This window comes from Trachemys scripta, chromosome 9, assembly GCF_013100865.1.
Source record: "Trachemys scripta elegans isolate TJP31775 chromosome 9, CAS_Tse_1.0, whole genome shotgun sequence".
NCBI lineage: Eukaryota > Metazoa > Chordata > Testudines > Emydidae > Trachemys > Trachemys scripta.
In genome coordinates this window covers 55,698,150-55,722,413 of record NC_048306.1, presented here as the reverse complement: position 1 = coordinate 55,722,413, position 24,264 = coordinate 55,698,150, and the positions used below count along the sequence as shown (strand labels likewise).

At 46.7% G+C, this 24,264-nt stretch overlaps 1 protein-coding gene across 1 annotated transcript in view; it reads right to left on the bottom strand.

The window, feature by feature from the left end:
• The window catches only part of EFHD1 (EF-hand domain family member D1), a 45,435-nt gene extending 25,567 nt beyond the window's left edge, over window positions 1-19,868 (bottom strand). The window contains exon 1 of the mRNA XM_034781529.1: window positions 19,384-19,868. Coding sequence (XP_034637420.1) covers window positions 19,384-19,691 — 308 coding nt within the window. The 5' untranslated portion in view covers window positions 19,692-19,868. The remainder of the gene's footprint in view (window positions 1-19,383) is intronic.
• Between the last annotated feature and the right edge of the window lie 4,396 nt (window positions 19,869-24,264).

Genomic DNA, 24,264 nt, shown 5'->3' with positions numbered 1-24,264 from the left:
TAGTCCCAGCAGGGAGACTGTAGTTCACGCAAAGCAACCAGTAGAGTCAGAGTAGAGGCCTATCAGAAAGAGCAACAGATTAGCAGGATATGAGTGCTACTCCCATGTGGGCAATTTGATGGTGGCAAAGGGAAGGGGAAGGAGGAAGAGTTGAGGGGTGAGAAGAGATGAGAGAAGTCTCCTACACTGAGCAAGTTTCTTATTTAGTATTGGGAGGGCAAGAGATATGCTACAGAGCCATAAGGTACTTCCCACTGAAGGGCAGAATGTTTCTATTTACAACACGCAAAGAGAGTTTAAAACTAATTCCTTATCAGTTTAGCACTCAAGGAGCAGGTTTAATTGACATGTGGTAAGAATGCTGGAGCCTTATTGACATTTTCCACATCTATTAGGGTTCAGATAAAACAATGGGCATTCTCCCCCCAAATTCCCCTGGAGGAGACATGGCATGGATGACAGAGGATGAAGTTCAGTTCTCAGATTCATGTCTCTACCCTGTAGTGCTGGGCTGCCATTTGCCCAGGCTAGAAGATTGTGCCAAGGTGAGCTGTAAGGCTTAGACTCTCCAGAGTGTTTGTAAGAGTCCAGGAGGAATCTATTATAATGGTTAAAATAGTATTCTCACATTGTTAAAATAAAAAGCTAATTAGGTTACAGATTATAATTAGTCTGAGCTGCAGACTTCCTGGTCCCTCTGCCAGGAGAGCATACACTAGTTCTTGCAGTCACCAGAGGCCTTGTCTACACTAGCACTGGTTGGTAAGGGGTAAGTTTACTGTAAACAAGCCCTGTAGCTCCCACTGCTAAAATGGCTATGAACAGTTTTGAGTGATGTAGGGTTCCCACCACTGTCACCTTCAGCAGCAGGAAATTATGGGGGGGGGGGAATTCAAGCATTGACACCCCAGGGGAAAGGGAGGGGAATGGGTGTTTGGTATTATATAACTTGCAACTGTGAGTTTCCTCCCAAGGAACATGAGAGTCTGAACAAAACCGAGTCACAACTGGGCAAGCATTAACGATAATTCTCTCTAGACTAGAACCCCCCCAAAACCAGAATCATTTTGCACCTAAGTTCAGGTCAGTGTAGACCAGTGATACTCAGACTGAGGCTCTTGATCCGCAAGTGGTTCTTTAATGCATCTCATGTGGCTCTTTGCAGACCATGATATTAAAACACTAATTTAATTATTAGCCAATCGGGATACTTTTACTATATAATTAACCAACTGTAGATGATAAAATAATACTTGGACAGTCATTTTGCTGTGAGAATAATATATAAACTGTTTAAATATGAATACACAGTACAATAGTAAATAAAACAATGAATTCACACTAGTGTGGCTTTTTTGGGTAATGTTGCTCGCTAATTTGGCTCCTGAACCACTGAGGTTTCAAGTATCACTAGTATACACCCTCTTCCCTTCACTTCCAGGGTCTTCCACGGCCTGGGTTTAACTCAGAGCTCCTGTCTGTCCCACAGTGAACCTGCACTTGAGCCACACAGTACTCAAGTCACAGGAGCAGGGTCTTGAAGTTTAGGAGAATTTGCTTTTAACTACCTTTTGTTTAATGAGTTTCACCTGCCAGGGGCAGCAACAGAAGCCACAGTCATGGGTGAATTCCACACAAATAAAGTTGCAGAGTGAAGCATTAAGAAGTTAGGAAATCCCAGAATTAAGGTACTCATTGTTGACATTAATAGTGTTTGGTACAACTAAAATCTGGAGAAATCATAACGAGAGCAAACACCATTATGTTAATACTGCAGGTGCCCTTACCAGGACTCAATATGGACGAGACTGACTATAGGTCTGATCTAGTATGTCAAGCCCATGTTCCTATATTAGAATTAAAATAAAAACAGGGGAGAACCTCCTGGCCTTCTTTATATAGCAAAAAAGCAAACCCATTTTCCCTACTTTGCAAGTCACATTTGAGATGGGAGACCATGCAGCCTAATTTCTACTAGGGTGTTGGCAAAGAAAAATTATCATTCAGCTGGGACTGTCTTCATGATGCATGAAATGTTTTCCACCTAAGATTAACAGATAATTAGCATTCAAATACAAATTCTATATTTCACACTTACACCGGATCTCTATTTAATGGCTCATTGTTTTAAACAGCCTGTATTTCAGCTCTCCAAGTTTTAACTTTTTTTTTAAAAAAAAACACTGTTCCTTTGCTTATCCTTACATAGGAAGTACCCGTGTATATTTCAGGTTGTCAGAGAGTTACAGCAGCTCATTATCCCTGTCTTGGATTCTCCAGTTCATATGGATGGCAAGGCAGTTAAAACATGAACAACATTGACTTTAAAGTTGTTCAGTTGTATGGGCTACCCTCCTTCATCTCTAGGAGATCAAGATAGTTAGATTTTCCATAGAGTAGATCACATCTTAAAGGGCAGTTTGGTGCCCAACTCCCATTTGCATCTTTGAGAGTCTCCTGAAGATCAGTTCCCTTGCCATTTATAATTAGTAATGAGAGCGGGCAGGCAGCCAATCCATATAATCAAACATTCCTGTTGCGACTACAGCAGTTGCTTATGCAGGATACATAGGTCTTGTATACACTCAGCAATCAGTGGCCAATTATCTGTACAGCTGCACTAGGGCTGACCCTCAACATATACAAGAGCAAGCCAAAGTTTGCACCAGTTGAGCCTGTCTTGCTCCTGTCCACATTTAGGCATCAACTACTGTACAGCTACACAGAGAGCTGACAGACTGTTAATGATGGCTATTCCCCAAAAACAGACAAGGCAGGGACATCAGCTGTCCAGTGGAAGGGCACTGAGTGGGATGCAGGAAACCTGGGTTCCAGTCCCAGCTATGCCTCTAACCTGTAGTGTGACCTTAGGTAAGTCATGTGACCTCTGAGTCTTCCCCTCATCTTTACTACTTGGCCTTTATATTTTTCATGGCAAGGACAGACTTCACAACATGTTTGATAAAGCACCCAGCACAATGGGGGTCATGATCTTGGTTAAGACCTATAGTACCTACTGTAACACAAATACTAGAAAGCTAAAGAGCTTCCTTCTATGTAGTTTAGAAGTTCAAAGCAAGGAGGCAGCCCAGAAACATGTGACCAGCCAGCTATCCAGAGGTCACTGGTAGCATATTGGCCACGGTTTGGGAACCCATATTTTGTGGGAACATCTAGATAGGGGAATGCAGTTCTTTTAGCAGAAGAGGCAAAGCACCTCCTCCTTTTTCAAGCTACTTTAGCCACTGGATATAGCTCCATGGAGAGTTTCAGGAAGGAGAGGGATTATATAGCTCAGGGTATCTGTAATAGATTATGAAACCCATTCCATCTAGCTCATTACATGCTAAGCTTTCAGCACGTATCAATGCGGACATCATGGTGTTAATGGGGCAGGTTCATGCTGTGGAACGCCAATTTTGGGCCCGGGAAATAAGCACAGACTGGTGGGACCGCATCGTGTTGCAGGTGTGGAACGATTCCCAGTGGCTGCAAAACTTTCACATGCGTAAGGGCACTTTCATGGAACTTTGTGACTTGCTTTCCCCTGTCCTGAAGGGCCAGAATACCAGGATGAGAGCAGCCCTCACAGTTGAGAAGCGACTGGCAATAACCCTGTGGAAGCTTGCAACGCCAGACAGCTACCGGTCAGTCGGGAATCAATTTGGAGTGGGCAAATCTACTGTGGGGGCTGCTGTGATCCAAGTTGCCAGGGCAATCAAAGACCTGCTGATATCAAGGGTAGCGACTCTGGGAAACGTGCAGGTCATAGTGGATGGCTTTGCTGCAATGGGATTCCCAAACTGTGGTGGGGCGATAGACGGAACCCACATCTCTATCTTGGCACCGGAGCACCAAGGCAGCGAGAACATAAACCGCAAGGGGTACTTTTCAATGGTGCTGCAAGCACTGGTGGATCACAAGGGATGTTTCACTAACATCAACGTGGGATGGCCGGGAAAGGTATGTGATGCCCGCGTCTTCAGGAACTCTGGTCTGTTTCAAAAGCTGCAGCAAGGGACTTTCTTCCCAGACCAGAGCCTATAGTTATCCTTGGGGACCCAGCCTACCCCTTAATGCCATGGCTCATGAAGCTGTACACAGGCAGCCTGGACAGTAGTCAGGAGCTGTTCAACTATAGGCTGAGCAAGTGCAGAATGGTGGTAGAATGTTCTGGCGGAGTTTACTGACTCGGATAGACCTCAGCGAAACCAATATTCCCATTGTTATTACTGCTTGCTGTGCGCTCCACAATATCTGTGAGAGTAAGGGGGAGACATTATGGCGGGGTGGGAGATTGAGGCAAATCGCCTGGCTGCTGATTACGCGCAGCCAGACACCAGGGCGGTTAGCAGAGTACAGGAGAGCACGGTGCGCATCAGAGAAGCTTTGAAAACCAGTTTCATGACTGGCCAGGCTACGGTGTGAAAATTCTGTTTGTTTCTCCTCGATGAGCCCCACCACCCTTGGTTCACTCTACTTCCCTGTAAGCCAATCACCCTCCCCTCCCCGCTTTGATCTCCGCTTGCAGAGGCAATAAAGTCATTGTTGCAAAGGCTTTGGGAGTACATCCAGGAGAGCTTTATGGAGATGTCCCTGGAGGATTTCCGCTCCATCCCCCAACACATTAACAGACTTTTCCAGTAGCTGTACTGGCTGCGAATGCCAGGGCAAATTAATCATTAAACACACTTGCTTTTAAACTATGTATAGTATTTACAATGGTACACTCACCAGAGGTCTCTTCTCTGCCTGGCAAGTCCAGGGGGTACTGACTCCAGGTCCAGGGTGTGAAACAGTTCCTGGCTGTCGGGGAAAATGGTTTCTCCGCTTGCTTGCTGTGAGCTATCATCTTTCTCATCCCCAAAACCCGCATCCCTGTTGCGTGCTACTCCATTGACGGAGTCAAAGCACACGGTTGGGGTAGTGGTGGCTGCGCCTCCTAGAATGGCATGCAGCTCATCATAGAAGCGGCATGTCTGGGGCTCTGACCCGGAACGGCTGTTTGCCTCTGTTTTTTTGGTAGGCTTGCCTCAGCTCCTTAAGTTTCACGCGGCACTGCTGCGGGTCCCTGTTATAGCCTCTGTCCTTCATGCCCTTGGAGGTTTTTTTCAAATGTTTGGGCATTTCGTCTTTTGGAACGGAGTTCAGATAGCACAGATTTGTCTCCCCATACAGCGATCAGATCCCATACCTCCCATTCGGTCCATGCTGGAGCTCTTTTGCGATTCTGGGACTCCATCATGGTCACCTTTGCTGATGAGATCTGCATTCACCTGCAGATTGTCACTCTGGCCAAACAGGAAATGAGATTCAAAAGTACGTGGGCTTTTTCCTGTCTACCTGGCCAGTGCATCTGAGTTGAGAGCACTGTCCAGAGCGGTCACAATGGAGCATCTGGGATAGCTCCCAGAGGCCAATACCATCGAATTGTGACCACACTACCCCAAATTTGACCAGGCAAGGTTGATTTCAGCACTAATCCCCTCGTCGGGGGAGGAGTACAGAAATCGATTAAGAGCCCCTTAAGTCGAAAAGAACAGCTTTGTTGTGTGGATGGATGCAGGGTTAAATTGATGCAATGCTGCTAAATTCGACCTAAACTCGTAGTGTAGACCAGGGCTCAGTTTTGTAATGACCTGGAAAAGTACATGAAAAAGTCATACACGAAAAAGTCGTACACACCTGATCGTCTCCCACTTCCTATGTAATTTGTTTTTTTTTAAATCATGGATTGTAAGCTCTTTGGGACAGACAGTATCTGCTTGTGTACTTGGCTAGTGCTTAATAAAGCTTACTGAATAGGCTTGGAGACTGAACTTCCCTCTCATGGCTTGCCCCCTCTTGAATAGGCCGGAGCACCTGGGTAACAGCCACGTGGAGATCCTTGCATTGCCTATGATGTGCCTCTGATTATAGCTAAAAGAAGTCAGGTCTCCAGGGTTGCATGTTAGTAATATTATACAAGCTAGAGGCTTTGTGTGTTAATGGAAGAGGAAGTTTAAAGTTTAGTATCACAAAGGCTAGCAGCCCAATCTCATCCTTCAGACATGATACAGTGTGCCCTATCTTCCTCACCTCATTCAGGCTAAAATCCAACTGAAGGACCACAAGATGGAGTCTATGGTGAACACAGGTGATTCAGAGACAACTTTTATAAATTCCACCAATACTTCTAATAGCAGGGACAGCAGGTTTGTATAATTTTTGGTGGTGCCCAGAAGGGGTCCAGATCCCGCCCTCCCCCCCGCCTTGTAAGCGGATATAGATTTTTTTTTTACAATAACGTAAAAATCTGAGGGCTCTGGGGTGGGGCTGGGAATAGGGATTTGGGGTGTGGGAGGGGCTCAGAGGGTTGGGGTGCAGGGGTGAGGACTGCAGGGTGGGACCAGGGATGAGGGGTTCATGGTGCAGGAGGGGGCTAGGGCAGAGGGTTAGGGTGCAGGGGGATGAGGGTTCTGGCTGGGGATGAGGGTTTTGGGGTGTGGGAGGGGCTCAAGGTTGGGGCAGAGGGTTGAGGTGCAGGGGGGGTGAGGGCTCTAGCTGGGAATGAGGGTTTTGGGGTGTGGGAGGGGCTCAGGGCTGGGGCAGAGGGTTGAGGTGCAGGGGGGTGAGAGCTCTGGCTGGGGTTGTGGGCTCGGAGGTGGGTCAGAGCCAGGGATGAGGAGTTTGGGGTGCAGGAATGCTACCCACAGCCGGGGCCAGAGAGGACTCCCCCCGCCCCCCAGCCCCTCCCGCACCGGCAGCAGCGAGCTCCGGAGGAAAGGCCCCCTCTCCCCCCCGGCAGCACACTCACCTTGCACCACTGTCACTGCACGTGCTCCTAGGGCCCCTCTCAGGTCCAGGAAGCCCCCTTACCTCCTCTGTGGTGGGGAGAGGAAACAGCTGCCATCACATGTACACCTTCTCCCCTACTGCTGCCCGTCACTGTAGCCTCACTGGGGGTGGGGGATGGGGCTGGCCCTTGCCCAGCATGGCAGGGCACAGGCAGGGATGCGCGGGGGCAGCAGGCAGGGGTAGGGGAGAGACCTGGCCTGGAACATTGGTGGAGCTGGGCCCCCATGTCCTGAATATTGCTGGACCCCAGACACCATGGGCCCTGCCTAATACAGCTACTGCAGTAAAAAAGGGTTTCTGTTTATACTGGTTGTTTTTAAGTGTTGCCCATGGCAGTTTAAATTTAGATTAAATCTTCATTTTGGAAGGGGAACTCTCCTTATTACTTTTTTGTTTCCTCTTTCTTCAAGGGCAGATTAGAACAGCAGTAAGAGGAACTTCACTACATGGTGTGTGAAAGTATACAAAGCTTATCTGAAAGCCAAAGGAAGCCACAGAGCAATTGACTATCTTGCAGCCAAGAAGAGAACCAGAAGACCAGCTGTAGTTGCAAGAATAAGTACTAGGGGAACTGGGGGAAAAATATGTTTCAAGTCCCCATGTAGCTCATGAAAGCAAGATTGCCGATTGCACACCTGGCAATGGAAAGTGGGTACTGATGATACAACATTTCTGAGATTGAATTCCACAAAACCTTTTGCAAGTTGATAACAAGCAAGTGGAGGAAGATGATCTTTCCTATCAAAAGGCTAACCAGTGCTCAAATATGGCTCCAGGACCTCACAGCACTCCCAATGCACAGGGCCACATGGAAGTTTCTCCAAGACATCTTTCCTAGTTCCTATACCAGGGAAAAGTCACCCATTTACTTCTGTTTTTCATTTTGAAAGTGGATTAAACTAAAACTCAGATAAAAGGCACTCATTCTGGAGAAAGAGCATCCATGGGCGGGGGGGGGGTCATACTAAAGTAACTGTTCTGGAATAATTACTCTGGGATGGCTATTTTGGTAAATTTCCAAGTGTACACAAGCCCTAAACCTAAAGGAGATTTTCAGTTTTCATTTTCATTGACTTCTGCCCCTTTCCCTTATGAAGGCCACACACGTGTGCAAAAAAACTCATCTCCAGGACTTTTCCTGAAGATCATAGGTCATTCATGCACCCCTATGTGAATATCACCCACGGTCAATCTTTAGGACCCATTGACTTGCAGTCATATCCCCCTTGATATCTGGCAGGAGCGGATCAATTCAGAGTTGTGGGGTAGTTCCACTCTGAGGGTATGTCTACACTACAAAATTAGGTCATTTTATAGAAGTCGATTTTTAGAAATCGATTTTATACAGTCGATTGCGTTATGTCTACACTAAGCGCATTAAGTCTGTGGAGTGTATCCTCAGTACCGTGGCTAGCATCGACTTACGGAGCGGTGCACTGTGGTAGCTATCCCACTGTCTCCGCCACCCAACTGGAATTCTGGGTTAAGCGCCCAATGTCTGATGGGGCAAAAACATTGTCGCGGGTGGTTTTGGGTACATGTCGTCAGTCGCCCCTCCCTCCGTGAAAGCCACTGCAGACAATTGTTTTGCGCCTTTTTTCCTGGGTTACCCGTGCAGATGCCATACCATGGCAAGCATGGAGCCCACTCAGCTCACCATCACCGCTGCTGTTGTGGGCAAGTCTACTGTGGGGGCTCCTGTGATCCAAGTAGCCAATGTAATCATTGACATTCTGTTATCAAGGGTAGTGACTCTGTGAAACATGCGGGCCTTTTTAGATTTTAGGTGCATCATATTCCTGTCCTTTGTTGCTGGTGAAGAAGTCTTCCAGCCGTACATTCCAGTCCGGTTGGCGCTGTAACACCCCATAGCACTTCTGTGGTTGACACATATAACAGCTCCAGGGCTCTTGCTCGTTTGCCTTGGCCGAGGTACCTTGCCCTACCCGGACCTCCAACCATTCAACACAGAAGCATCTGCAGCAGCTGACATTGCTACACAGCAGCAGCTCCTTGCCTTCGCAGCAGATGGTGCAGTAGGACTGCTAATCATCCTTGTCGGACATGTAGCTTGGCCGGGGATTCTGGGAACATCTTCCCTGCCTGGCTCCTAGCAACCTCCAGGGCATGGTGTACGGCTCCACCGCTTCAACTCTGCTTTCCTGCTCCTCAGCGATGAGCTCAGGGGATCCGTTCTGGTCCTCCTGGGTGCTGCTGGCAGCAGACGGTGCAGTAGCACTGCTAACCATCCTCGTCCACCGCTTCCGCTGCCTGGGGGATCCGTTCATGAAGCCTGGACAGTAGTAAGGAGCAGTTCAACTATAGGCTGAGCAAGTGCAGAATGGTGGTAGAATGTGTCTTTGGACGTTTAACAGCTCTCTGGCGCTGTTGGTCAGACCTCAGCGCCACCAACATTCCCATTGTTATTGCTTCTTGCTGTGTGCTCCATAATATATGTGAGAGTGGTGGGGGGAGGGAGGGGAAGACATTTATGTCAGGGTGGGACGTTGAGGCAAATTGCCTGGCATCCAATTTTGAGCAGCCAGACACCAGGGCGATTAGAAGAGCACAGCAAGGCGTGCTGCGCATCAGAGAAGCTTTGAAAACCAGTTTCATGACTGGCCAGGCTTCGGTGTGACAGTTGTGTGTGTTTCTCCATGATACAAACCTGCCCCCTTTGTTGATTTTAATTCCCTGTAAGCCAACCACCCTCCCCACTTCGAAATAAAGTAACTTGTTTTGAAACCATGCATTCTTTCTTTATTAATTTAAAAAAAATAAAAATGAGATAACGGACAAGGTAGCCTGGGTGGGGTGGGGGAGGAGGGAAGGACAGGGCCACATTGCTTATTGTAGCCACACTAAAAATCAAACTGTTTGAATGACAGCCTTCTGTTGCTTGGGCCATCCTCTGGAGTGGAGTGGCTGGGTGCCCGGAGCCTCCCCCTCATGTTCTTGGGCATCTGGGTGAGGAGGCTAGGAACATGGGGAGGAAGTTATACAGTGGATGTAGCGGGGATCTCTGCTCTTGTTGGCTTTCCTGCAGCTCCAACAGACGCTTCATCATGTCCATTTGCTCTCCCATTAGCCTCAGCATCGCGTCCTGCCTCCACTCTTCGTGCTCACTTAATTCTTTCCTGGCCTCTGCCACTGAATGCCTCCATGCTGTGCCCTATCAGTGCGGTAGGACTGCATGAGCTCGGAAAACACGTCATCGTGAGTGCGTTTTTTTTTTTTCTTTTTTGCCATCTAATCTGCGATAACCTCAGGGACCGAGATGATGGGGGGAGCGTAGAAACATTCTACGCTCTCCGATTCTGGGGGGACTGCATGGTCACCTGTGCTGCTGAGTTCGCTCGCCACGCTGACCAAACAGGAAGTAAAATTCAAAAGTTCCCGGGGCTTTTCCTGTGTTCCTGGCTAGTGCAGTCCAGAGCGGTCACAATGGAGCACTCTGGGATAGCTCCCGGAGGCCAATACCGTCTATTTGCATCCACACTACCCCAAATTGGACCCAGCAAAGTCGATTTTAGCGCTACTCCCCTTGCTGGGGAGGAGTACAGAAGTCTATTTTAAGAGCCCTTTAGGTCGACAGAACGGGGTTGGTTGTGTGGACGCATTCATTTTTAAATAGACTTAACACGGCTAAATTCGACCTAACCCCATAGTGTAGACCAGGCCTGAATGTTACTGATGGTACTAGGGCCACCACAGGTTCCCTCCTGGCTGCCTGCCTTGAAGCAAACTCCTCTGATGAGGAATTATTGTGATCTCCAGTTATTATGAAGGGTAGCTCAACAGCACAAGAGACAACCCAAGATAGCGAATTAAGTACAGGAATGGAGTTCTAATCCTAGGTCTGATACCATGTCCATAAATGCCCTAGTCAAGTCACTTAGCCCTTGTGTTCCTCTCCTCCTTTACTTTGCCTCAGAGGTGCTGGACCTAGGGGTGCTGGGGTTCTGCCACACCGCCTGGCTTGAAGTAGTAACAACCACCCAAATACATAGTTTCTGCCTTCAGTACCACTGCTCTGCCTACTTCATGGAGGTGTTGCATAGATTATAAAGACTAATAGATCATTGCAAGTGTTAAAATTCACCAGAATGCACACAAAATTCTAATGGCTGAGAGCTAGTGGATTCCAGATCTGTGAGCTCATTTGGGGAAATGTCCACTGAAATGCCTAAGTGTTTGGCAATACATGGAGCTCAACATAAAGTCATGCTTCACTTTTGCAGCAGGAGACTGAGTGAGCCATCTCTGATGCCCTGTTTTTAAATAAAGTAAGGGATACCTTAGATTTTCATTGTACAGATTCTTCCCAAAATCCCAGGGCTGTCCCTTTGCATGCACGTATGATCATGCTGAACATTTTGGGGAGGGGGAAGGAAGTGGACTGAGAAATTGTTTCACAGGTCCTCCTTAGAAGGACAGCTCTGTGGGAGAAGAACAAAACCAACCAACCAGCAGGAAGCAAGCAGCAGCAGAATGATCAGAGCAGTCAGTAGGCAGCCTGGGACAGTACTAGCCCAAAACATCAATCAGTAGTCCTTGTACAGACCCACATACCAAGACACTGGCTACTTTAAGTGACACCTTAGAAGTACAGCACTACTCACCAACTAGTGAGAACTCTTAGTGCCAGACTATGTATTTGAATACACAATTCCCATTTTAGTCAAAAGCATATTGCTTGTGTGTTGGGGGTCTAATTTGCTCCAACTATCACTTCAACACTACCCATTATACCCTCTCCTCTGAGAGTCTGTCCTTTCAGTCACTGCCATCTGTCCAAATATTCTCTCTAGCCAAATCTCCTTCTGGAAGTTACATGCCCCATTTTTATTTATGCACTTGCAATTGTTTACAAGATAGATTCCTGTTTGCACAGACTCCAACATGCCTAAAGTCTGTAATTCAGATTCTAATCTTCCTTCGCTTGGCTCTTGCTGCTGCTAGCGCTCTTCATGATACTGTTGGTTGCTTTTTGGCCATCTTCCCAGTTTCTCTGGTTTGCAGAATTCTAATCTAGTTTGTCATTAGTTCCTGGAGGCGCCTCAAGTAGTTCTCTCAGCTGGTACCCAAGAGCAAACAAACTAAATGAAACTGACTCCCCATATTAGCTAGATGTGAAGTTCCCTTCAGTACTATCTCACTTCCATAATGAAGATCTACCCCTCGCTTATGGTGAGTAGGAGCATATTCCAGGGTGCCTCAATTCGTCACCTCACTCCTTACATTCTCAGGTCAGGTCTACCCTACAACATTTTGCTGGCATAGCTATGTCAGGCAGCAGTGTAGAAAACCTCCACCACACTTGACACAGCTGCACAGGCACAACCCCCAGTGTAGACAACTATGCTGACCTAAGTGCTTCTGTTGCTATAGCTAATGCAGTTTGAGGAGATGGTGTTACTAAGCCAATAGAAAAACTTCTTCTGCTGGCATACGCCACATCTACACTAGGGGGCTATGCCAATATAATTATACCAGCAATGCATTTGTAGTACAGACAAGGCTCAGTCCTGTGAGCTTGTCTGGCAATTTCATTGTCTAGATCATCCTCCTCAATGCTGGTCTTATTGGTCTTTGAAACAACCTTTCCAAATTTTCAAAAGATGAGCCTTCTCCAGAAAGATGGAGGCAAACTGTGCCACCTCTTCAACCTGTGTTGAAGGCCTACCCAAAACGAGCACTTGAAGAATATGTAGATCCTTTATAGTGGATTTCATTCTCTCTTTCATGCTTTGATAAGAGGTCCGATAGGCCATCATCATAGCTTATTGCTCCAAAACTGCAGCCACAATCTGGTGTAATCATTTATTGTGAATAGTTCCTTGGGAGAACAGGATGTTGGCAGAAGGCATCATATCAGGCAGTGTCCAAGTGTTTGATTAGGCTCTACACAATTACATTTGGGGTCAGCTTCCACTCGGTCATATTGTCACCAGCCTTTACCAGCCCAGCTCCTGCCCCAATTTAGAGTACACCAGTGTTTTCATTCAAGGTCAGTGCCTGGAGGGAGTTGTTTTGAAAGAACCAGGTTCTCCAAGACCATCAGCATTTTGCATCATTTTGTTACTCTGCAGCCTTCCATCGTGGTATTTTGTGGAAGGGATTTTCAGGGGCAAAGCTCTTTCTGGACTTCAGCCTCTTGAGTGGTTGAATGTGTCCATGCAGTGCGTTTCTTGGATCACATACCTATTTTTGTCTCTCCTTTTTACTAAAGACATTCCACCTCACTAACAGTAGTGTAACTGCTGCGAGGCAGTATAGTGACAGTGTGGGAGTCCATTTCAAAGTCCCTGTGAAAAACCTACAGTATTGATAAAAAGTGCAGTATCAATTCTGTGTGAATGGCTTGAGCAGGACCATAGTGGGACACTGTATTCTGAGATTGAACAACACAGGATGAGACTAGATGCTCTGAGTGTTTTGGGTTCAGCTCCCCAGTTTGTGTTGACCAGTTTCCTAGAGTTCACTTTCTTTTTCAACTTCATGCGCTCTCTGAATGTCAGCATTCAGTCTAATGCAACCCCAAAGTACACTGGATGTTCATAGTACTCAAGGACTGTACCATACCACAATGACTGGACTTTTTGCTTGGCCTGTCTGTGTTTTAGGTGGAAGGTATACACTGATGTCTTACTTGGGTTGGCAGTCAGGAACAACATGCGACAGTATTCTCCAAGTACACTCAGGAGGCCAGTTAGAATGCACTCAAAGTTCTCAAATCTTTTGACTGGATGGCAACATAAAGATCTGTACAAGTTAATTTTCACATACAGGGAATTCTGATTGTTTATTTGTGTAGACAATAAACAGCAAGGGTGATAGTACTGAACCTTAGGGCAATCCATTCCACTGAGTATGCCATCTGCTTCACTGACCATCTGACTTGATGAAGTAACATCAATTTTTGAGCAGAGTGTACATGACCTGGACCATCTTGCCATTTCTCAATGGCAGTTTCAGTTCATAGTGTCATAAGCACTTGACAGTTCAACAAATAGCCCGTCATTTTGCAGGTTTTGAAGCCATCTTCAATGTATTGAGTTAGGTTTACAACTTGACCACAGAATGAATGTCTTGTGTGGAAACTGACTTGGTCGTCAGTCAGCTGCCCTTCCACTATTACGCAATTATACACATTTTCATCCAGTTATATGCTTGTAGGTTGAGCAGAGTAAGGATATCGGTCAGTAAGTCTTTGCAGAGTTCAGTTCTATATGTGGTTTATGTGAAACCATTTTAGCTTATCTCCACAGCCTGGGTATCTGCATTGTCTCCATGTGTGATAAATGAATGGGGGAGAGCTCCCTTTTATGGACCTCCAGCCAGCCCGTTAGCTATAAAATCCCTCGTAGTAGTTGTTCTCTACTTGCTTTACCTATAAAGGGTTAAAAAGTTCCCTGCATAGGTAAAAGGAAGCGAGTTGGCACCTCTCCAAAAGAGCCAAAGGGAAGGCTAGAATTTTTTAAAATTGAAACAAGACTCCACTTTTGTCTGTTGTTCTCTGGAGACAGGGGACAGAGCAATGATGCTGTAAAAAGCTTTGGGCCAGGTATGAAAAATCATCAGATCATAGCTAGCAACTACTCATCTGAAAGCCCAGATATGCAAGTAGACGAGGGAATGTCTAGGAAGGCACCATTAGGTTTATTTCTTTTTTTTTATTATTTCTTTATGGCTTGTGGACTCCTCTGTGCTAACCCCAAATGCTTTTGTTTTGCTTGTAAGCTTGAAGCTGGACCTCAAGAAACAATTCTTGATGCTTAATCCTTGTATTTGCTCTTTTTAAAATCTAGCAATAGCCTCAGTTTCCAGATGTATTTTCTTTTTGTTTTAATAAAATTTAACTTTTTTAAGAACAGGATTGGATTTGTGTGTCCTAAGAGGTTTGTGCATGTTGTTTATTTAGCTGGTGGCAACAGCTGATTTCCTTTGTTTTTCTTTTTCAGCTCTTCCCCGGAAGGGGTGTGAAAGTGCTTGAGGGTACCCCACAGGAAGGAATTCCCAAGTGCACCTTCCTGGGTTCTCAAAGGGGTTTTTGCAGTTGGGTGGTGGCAGCATCTACCAATCCAAGGTCAGAGAGAAGCTGTAACCTTGGGAGTTTAATACAAGGCTGGAGTGGCCAGTATTAAATTTTTAGAACCCTTGAGGGCCCCCACCTTCTGCAATCAAAGTGCCAGAGTGTGGAATCAGCCTTGACACCATGCAAGAATTCAAGAAGTCAAGTGGCCACTTCTTTGCTCTCATCCCAAAGTGAAGTAGTGTTCAAATAGATACTCCATTGAGTCCCACGCCCTTTCCACACTTCGGGATTTTCATGGTTACTGCCGGTTCCGCAGTGTTGACCTGCTCATTGTGGACTCTGCAATCTCTCAAGAAACAGCAGAGTTCCTGCTTAGCCTGTTTCATTTTGCACTTTGCTTTGTGGGCTGGTTTACCATTTAAGTTGAGTTGGTGTGCGACTTGGTTAGGAGAGACTGTGACGATAGGCTTTGGTTGATGTCTATCAGGGTTAATATTGCAAATGGTGACCCATGCTTTTTACTATTATGGCACAGGCTTGTTGTTTCAGTCAGGTCCCCCAGAGGCTGTGCCACTCCTTTCTGATCTCTCTCATAAGCATTTCCCTGAGCCCAATGGTTTCTTCACTGAAGGGATCCAAGTCAAACAGTTCTGAATCTCTCTTATATTGTTGGCTGGTTTGTTCTGAAAGTCCAGGCACATCTAGTGTCGGACATCTCCTGGGGATGGGCTTTTGGGCAATCTTCCACACCAGGGAGACAAGTTTGCCAGAGTGCTTGTGGGCTGGAGTACTATTACAGACAGATCCATTCAATTCAGAGGAAAAGCCTTCCCAGGTCAGCCTTTCGGAAGTTCAATCTCATCAGGTACCTTATTTTTCTGGATTGTTGTATTGCAGCCTCTATTGTCACTTGCACTAGTCTGCGCTGTCATCTTGGAAACACCTCCTTTCTGAAGCTCCCTATATTTTCAGAGGTGACAAAGGCTATGATGGAATGAGGGGTGTGACGTTGCACTCTATATGATTTTATGAAAATATGCTAATGTAACTGGAACCTGCTTTATATAAAAGGTCTCTTGTAAGGTATCATTACAAAGCTTATAATCTACTGAGTGTGATCATCCTATTTGTATAAATGTACCACTCTTGTATCTGAAACTAGAAATATGAAATATAACTGAGGGCCTATTGTAATTATGCAAAGGGTGGGCCATTAATGGTGGTTTGGAATCTTGATGACTCCCATTAACCAGGACAATTGATTGCAGATGGCTCTGTTTTACCTGTAAGTCTTCCTGTATGTGTGTGTGCTGGCAAGGGGTAATGAAGTCTTACAGTGACATGCGATCATGTCACCTAAACTGAAATCCATCTTTAACCTAGTGCTTTTCCATTGAGAAGGGGGTGGGGGTGAGAACTCAGAGGGACAAAAGATTCCCACCTTATGCAAAAGATATATAAATGGGTGGAACAGAGAAAAGAGAGGCATCATGAGGAATCCCCTAGCTACCACCTGAGCTGGAACAAGGGCTGTACCAGGGGAAACTGAGAGGCCAGCCCATCCATATCCCCCACCTGAGCCAGTCCTTCAGGAAAATGGCCTACTTAGGTAAATCCTGTTTTAGAGAATGTGCAAGAATTGCCTAGTGGGTGGCAGCTGAGACTTGATTTATTGCCACCACTCAAAGCTCAGAAACTTTTGTCACCAAGGGGCATCATTACTCAAGAGGAGTCATTAGTTAGCCTTTCATTTCCAATTGCTGTACAAAATCAAAAGCTGGTCTTAACCTAATCAAAGTTGAAGAGGTCATGCACTTCTCCTGCATAATACGAGAACAAGCACAATGAATGAGTGCACACAACATACAACTCTTCTGTGTATTAGGTTGAAAACTCTTCTATCCTATCACCTTCATATGTTAAAAAAAAACCACACAACTAAAAGGGAAGAGGGCCACTATGCAATGCAATTAAACAATGGACAGGAGTTAGTACTCTTCCAGGGTTGTCATATTAAACAGAGCTATCAGCGGCTACTGAACTTTGCAGCCAGATAAGTTTTATAGGCAAGAGCTCTGTTCAGATTGCCAGAACTGAATGCAGTCCTCTTGCTGAATCCCTCATGTTTTATATTTTAATTGTTTTGTTTTTCTGTGTTATTTGAGCTGGAAGAGACTCATTATCATTCATTCATTTCCACCTGGATTTACTCTCTTCTTCCTCCTCTCCCAGATTAATTGGTTTAATTAGCGAAGCATCTCATTCAACTGGCAAAGGGTCTTGTTCCAAAACAATGGTGACAAAAATAACCATTTTACTCAAATTAAAGATTAGCTGCAAAGAAAGTTGCATCAACAGCAGCATGGTTTGAAAACCCCCCTACCTCCACTAATCCATCTTCTAGGAGCATAAGCAAGAGCGAACACCAATACACACATCATTTTAAATTTCCTAAAGACACCCTAACTAGCTCCTACTCAGCTACAACACCCCCTTGTAATGTCACAACTGATAATTATTTGTCTATAGACAAAGGCCCATTGCTAATTGGATGATTTCTTATAGGCATGATGGCAGAGCTGAATGCAAAGATATTTAAAACAAAACAGAAAATCCAACTGAAAATCCAAGCAGGGCACTCAAGACAACAAGTGTAGGCACTCTGAGTTCAGAGGAGTAGCAAGTGGGGCTTCTGAGACTGGGCAACACCAAGGAATGTTTGTATTTTGAGAGGAAGATGCATATAAGAAAGAGGGAGGAGTTGAGAATGAAGGGAAGGAAGATTTGTAGTCAAAGGCTGTCTCAGCCACTTTCAGCACTAAAACTTTAGTAGTTCAGTGGTGTGAAAAAACACACCTGAGCGACAAAAGTTTTAGCACTGAAAAGTGCCAGTACAGAAGCTACCACCACTCGTTCGGGGTGGTTTTATTTTTATTTTTTTTTTAAACCGCCGGAAAAGCTCTCCCCCAGCAATAAAGCGTGTCTACATTGCCCATGTCACAGCCGTGCTGTAACGTGGGCAGCGTAGATATCAACCTGTACCTGTTACTTTGGGTAAGAGCCAGAGATAGACAACAAATAGGCATCAATGGAAATAAGGGAAGGATCTGCATGGGGATGGTGGAAGGATCTTGTTGAAAAAGTTGGTGCAGTCTTCCACAAAAAGAAAAAGAGGAGCTATGGCAGGTGAGTGGAGAGAGGTAAGGAGGGAGTCACCAGGTAGTAGATAAATAGCTGGAATTGTGGCTGAGATCAACAGGAAGATTAAAGTTAGGAGAGGGAAAATGGATGGGGAGGACAGGCTGTGTTAACATCCACTCAGAGAAGAAGCAGAGTTAGTGCTGTTTGAGGCTCAGCTTCCCCATTTTGTGCACACAACAGTTTACAAAGTGTATTTAAAAAAGTTTTTCGCAGTGTTTTGAAAGCTTTCAGAATAGAAAAAGCCAGCACAGCTTCCAAGAACTGCACTATACCAGTGATTCAGTTGAAGACACTACAGCAAAACTGGCAATTGTGACATCAGACACTGAAAAGAGGTTAGTTTTGTGTGCAGAATACTCCACTGAGCCTGCTTTAAAGGTGAGTTAAAAAGGAAAGTATTAAGGAAGCCCTTTATTTCAATAGTAAACTTTTATTTTTTCTTCCAGGCAACTCAAGATTCATGCTCACCACCCAGTTTTGAAATAAGATAAAGCATTCTACAGGAATGAGGTTTATATTTTTACAGAGCCAAGTTTTGGAGGAATGCCATGGAATATTTTTTCAGGAATCTGCAAAACAGCATGTTAACAAACATGAGAAGCCTGTTTTTAAAGAGTATTTGAGTTACTAAAACAAATGGCAAACAGTCATTTTTAGAGGAACATGCTAAATATAACTGCGGTTTGATGCTAGAGGCAGGGAAAACAGTGAAGGGTCAAGTGTTTCTGCTACAATGTGACTTTTCTGGAATGATAAAGCGGCAAACACTTGCCAAATCAGACATGATTCAGAGAGGAAGAAGCAACCGGTGGTATGGAGGGGTGGGGAGAGAGGAGAAAAGTTTTGGTCTCCGATGAAAATACATTAGGGTTCTGCAGTCGGAGTCTCAAACAGTCAGCAGCAGCCCAATTAAGCCTATCAATTCCCAGAGTCAGAGCAACCTAACCTCATTCATTCGCACCCGTATAATGTGGTAAGGGCTACAATGCAAGAACCCACATTTTAAATGCTGGTTTCGCTCTCACCTCTGTCAGAGCTAGAGCAGGACTCAGTAGGGCCTGTCTGCACAGAATTCCCGAAGTTACCCTCTCCCCTGTGTCTCTCACCACCCACACTGGGGCTGTAGAATCGCTCCCCAAAACTCAGCCAACCAGTCAGCCCGCTCACCGGCGCCAACCAAAGACAGCCCGAGTCCTCCTGGGCACGGGGCTAGCCAGCCCCCTGAGCACTCGCCCGGCTGACGGCTAGCCAGGGGTAGGCGCTCTGCGACGGGGTGGGGTAGGGGGCAGGCGCGGGGATCTGCTTACAGTCGGAACATCTGCTCCATGTCCTTGATCTGCCGCCGGCTGAACTCCTTGAATTCGGTGTAGGGGTTGAAGACCTTAGCCTGGCGGGGCTGGGCCATGCCCTCGTTGATATCCTGCCTGCGGCTCAGCTTGGCGCCCAGCTCCGAATCGGCACTGGCGAGCATGGAGCTCCTACCCTCCTCCTCCTGTCCGGCCGGGCCAGACGCCCAGCCTGCTGCTGCCTCCTCTCCGCCGGGCGCGGGCTCCGGCCCGCTCTCTTCTAGCAGCAGCCGGCGCTGCAGCTTCTGGGCCAGTTCGTCAGTGGCCATGGCCAGGCGCGCGGAGGACAGGCGGGAGCCGCCCTGCGCTCGCACGGCGAGTTCACAGCCCGCGCCTGGCGGCCGCCCCTGAACTTTATTCCCAGACTCCAGGAGCAGGGCGGGGTGGAGAGTTAAGGTCGCGCCGGGAAGTTCCCTCGCCTGCCTGGCACGGGTGGCGCCAGAAACAGCTCCAGAAGCCAGGTTCTCTGGACGCGCTCCTGTTAGTCCCCTCTTAGCCCAGCCCCTTCCACACCCAACTCCACTACCTCACACACCCTGCTCGGCCCACCTCACCCCACTCCTAGCCCAGCCCCCTGCCCCTTCCACACCCAGTCCACCTCCACTTCTCCACACACCCTGCCCAGCCCACCTCACCCCACTCCTAGCCCAGCCCTCTGACCCTTTCACACCCANACCCTGCCCAGCCCACCTCACCCCACTCCTAGCCCAGCCCTCTGACCCTTTCACACCCAGTCCATCTCACTCCCCCCAATAACCTATCCTCTGCCCCACTCCCCAGGGCTGGCTCCAGGGTTTTTGCCGCCCCAAGCAGCGGGAAAAAAAAAAGCCACTATCATGATCGGCGGCAGCTCCACCGCGCTGCTTTCTTCTTCGGGGACAATTCAGCGGTAGGTCCCTCCCTCCGCGAAGGACAGGGACCCTCCGCCTAATTGCCGTGGAAGAGCCCGACATGCCGCCCCAAGCACCTGCTCGCTAGCTGGTGCCTGGAGCTGGCCCTGCCACACCCAGCCCAGCCCCACTCCCCCACACACCCTGCCCAGCCCCCTGACCCTTCTACAACCAGTCCACCTCACTCCCACCAATACCCTATCCACTGTCCCCACACCCAGCCTAGCCCTGCCCCACTCACCCACATGCCCAGCCCCCTCACTCCCCCCTCCTTCCCAGCCCCCCACCCCTGCACACCCAGCCCACCTACCTCATTCCTCCCACACCCTGCCTTGTCCCACTCCCCCTGAACATACCTACTCAGCCCCCACCCCCTGTCCAGCTTGCCCCACTCTCCCCAAAACTAGCCTACCCCACACCTTGCCCTTCCCAACTCTACCGCCCCACTTCGCGCACACACACCCAGTCTGCCCCACACCCTGCCCAGCCCTCCCACCCCACTCTTCCCTGCACCCAGACTGCCCCACTTCCCCTACACCCTGCCCAGCCTTCCTGCCCCACTCCCCCCACACCCTATCCTGTCCCAGTCCCCCCATACCCTGCCCAGCCCTCCTGTCCTAGTCCCGCTTTCCTGCTCCCCTAAACCCTGCCCACCCCACTTCCCCCATCCATTTCAGGTCAGCCTCCTCCACCCTGCCCTGAGCGGACGGTGCTGCGTAGCCCAGCACTGCGGGCAAGGCAGGGGCTAGCTCGTCTCTGGAGGACCTTGATAAACATACAGCAGCTGGCTCCGCTTTGTGCTGCAGGCATCTGCCAACCCTGCTCTAGCGTCAGCGCACCCTATACCTGGGGCTGCCCACCCTGAGGGAGCAGGCCCATTTCTCTGCAGGGTCCAGGATAGCACCTGTGTGGGCCCCCTGCACCCTGCCTTGGGTGCCTGCTGAATGGACTCTCCTTCCCAGGCCTGGCACCAGCTCATCGGCCTGCACAGCATGAGGAAGGTCACTTTCATGGAGCTGAGATGCTTACCCTGCCACACCAGCATGAGGACACACAAGTGCAGGAAGCCATACCAGTCCAGCAGCTGGTTTCTCTTGCCATCTGGAAGCTGGCTACTCTAATCTGCTACAGGCAGGTGAACTATCAGTACTGTGGTGGAGGTTGGTGAAGCCAGTGGTTTCCCCAGGAATTGAAATTAGGGAGGGTGTTTGAATTTACAGGGGAGGGAGGGGGGTGGAGGAGTGTCAGGGCTGATGGGGGTGAGACCGTGAGAGTGAAGGTGGGCTGTATGACACCATAGTAAAAACTGAAAAATGTTTCATGACCAGTTTATTAGATTTAACTCATGTTTTAAAATCATCACACAAATTAAAGTTGGCTAATCAAGCCTTCTATAAAAAGCGACAAAGAGTCCTGTGGCATCTTATAGACAAACAGAAGCATTGGAGCATAAGCTTTCGTGGGTGAAGACATGCGTCTGACGAAGTGGGTATTCACCCACGAAAGCTTATGCTCCAATACTTCTGTTAGTCTATAAGGTGCCACAGGACTCTTTGTCACTTTCTTCAGATCCAGACTAACACGGTTACCCCTCTGATAAAAGCCTTCTATGAAGCACTACGTCTACATCCTTCTTGGTTTCTTGTTATAATTTTGCACAACTCTGTAATGAACTTCTTGAATGCAATGCATTCATCTTTAGTGGCTTCTTGTGTGTCCAGTACTTCCATTCCTTCAATTGATATGCTCATTAGTTCATTCACATGATCAGGCAGAACGCGATTTCTTTCAGAACATAAAATTCTATTCAATGATGAAAAAGAACGCTCAGCTGTAGCTGTTGTGACTGGGAGTAGCAAGAGATGAATTCCTACTTCTTTCATCCCAGGAAACTGAACACAAAGATCGGGTCGAGCCACTAGTGATGATAAAAAAGAAGTTGAAGTCAAATCTTCATTCATTTGTTGTATGATATTCCACTACGCGTTCAAATTCTCTATTCTGACCTGATCACATAGCAGCCCCATTGCTGGTAGTGCCTCACTCCACTCAACTGTTGGTGTTTTATAGGACAGGCATCTGTAAAAGCTATGTAGAGGTTGAGTAGAATCTAAAAGTCGCTGTTGTAGATTTTTAAGAATCAAGTCTGTGTACTTTTTCAGTTGTCTTAACAAACACTTCTTGTCCTCTTCACTTAAGGATTCAACAGTAGAATTACGAGAGAGAGAATGGCAATAGTCTTCTCTGAATGTAGTAGCAAAAGTAATCCACCAGCCTCACTACTTAGATCCATCCCATCTTGGTAGATACTTTCCAAAGCCAGTAATAACGGCTGGAGTAATTTTAAGACAACAGCCAAGGATCACTCATGAGAAAGCCAGCGGGTTTTCCCAGGTTGGACTAATTTGAATTTCAGTCCCAGTGTATCTTCTATATTTTCCAAGATATTTAGTCTTTTTGGACTCTTGCTGAAAAAAGAATATAATGAAGACATTAAATTTATACCTTCTTTAATGTCTTTTGAAGATTCTGCAGCTCGTACTAGCGCTAGTTGAAGTAGATGGCCTCTGCAGTGTGTACAGGACAGATTAGGGTTACACTTTTCTCTGAGCAAAGCTTGTACTCCACCATGTCTTCCAGAGAAGTTTGCAGCTCCATCAAATGCACAAGCAGCCATCTGTTTGGGGTCCAATTGACAAGCATTTAACTCTTCTAAGATGTGGGTTGTCACAGATGCAGCTGATGTGTCTTCTATAATTGAACATCTAGAAATGCATCTACTGGCCTACCCCTGACATCAAGATAACGTACACAACGACTTAATACTTGATGCCCATTTGCATCGGTGCATTCATCAGCCATGTATGCACATTTTTTTAATGTGGTGCGAGAGTTCTTCACTTTTTCAACTGTTGAGTCTTTCACTGTTGCACTGCATGCTTCTAGCCAGTCCGTTGAGTTTCTTGCAGAAAGATAGTGAGCATTTGCTGGTCTTGTTCGGAACCAGTGTTCAACTTCAGGATGAACAAGTGACAGTGCACTTAACATTGGCTTCCAGTTTGTAGTGTGTGGTATCTCTTGCTTAAATAGAAAGTAGGATGCCACAGCCATGTTTGTTCGCCTGAACTGTATTGTGTCTCCAGCATTCTTAACAGCCTCATTAAGTACTTGTAAAATTGGCTTTGAAAGTGGGCTTATAAGGCTTTCTGCATGTGGATGCATTCCAGAGGCCTGGTGTTTTGCAGCCTTTTCATGTAGTTTGTCAGCATTGGCTTTGCTGATCGGTTTGACAAACCAAGCTCCTCACTTCTACCAATTATAGCATTGGGAAGTTTTCCTTCTTCGTAAGCTTTTTTGCAAGAGGTGCACCAGTAGCCATCTTTTGTAATTTCAATAAATGGGAACATTTGGACCGACAAACATTGGGAACTGCCTTTAGGTTTTGGAGACACTGTTTCTTCAGTGTATTTGTGCTTCGGACTGGTCGGATGTAGATATACCACTTTAACCTTCAGAAGACATGTTGATATATTCTTGGTTCTTGATGCGTTCTTCACCTTGGTTAGTTTTTGAGGCCTTTGAGTGGAAAAATTGTTGTATTTTTTTTTTGTCTTTTTGTTTTCACTTTGACCTGCAACGTATAAAAGAGATATGAATAAAGTAAATGTTTTGTTAGGGTAATGCAAATTTAACATAAGGATAATGCAAGTTACACCAAAACACATAACAGGTCTAGATTTCTAAAAAATATATAATTAAAAAAAAAAGTATTTTAATTTAAATTGACTTTTGAAAAGTAAGCCATCATGGGATAAGAGGGAAGTCCTCTCATGGATCAGTAACTGGTTAAAAGATGGGAAACAAAGGGTGGGAATAAATTATCCATTTTCAGAATGGAGAGAGATAAATAGTGGTATCCCTGAGGGGTTGGTACTGGGACCATTACTCTTCA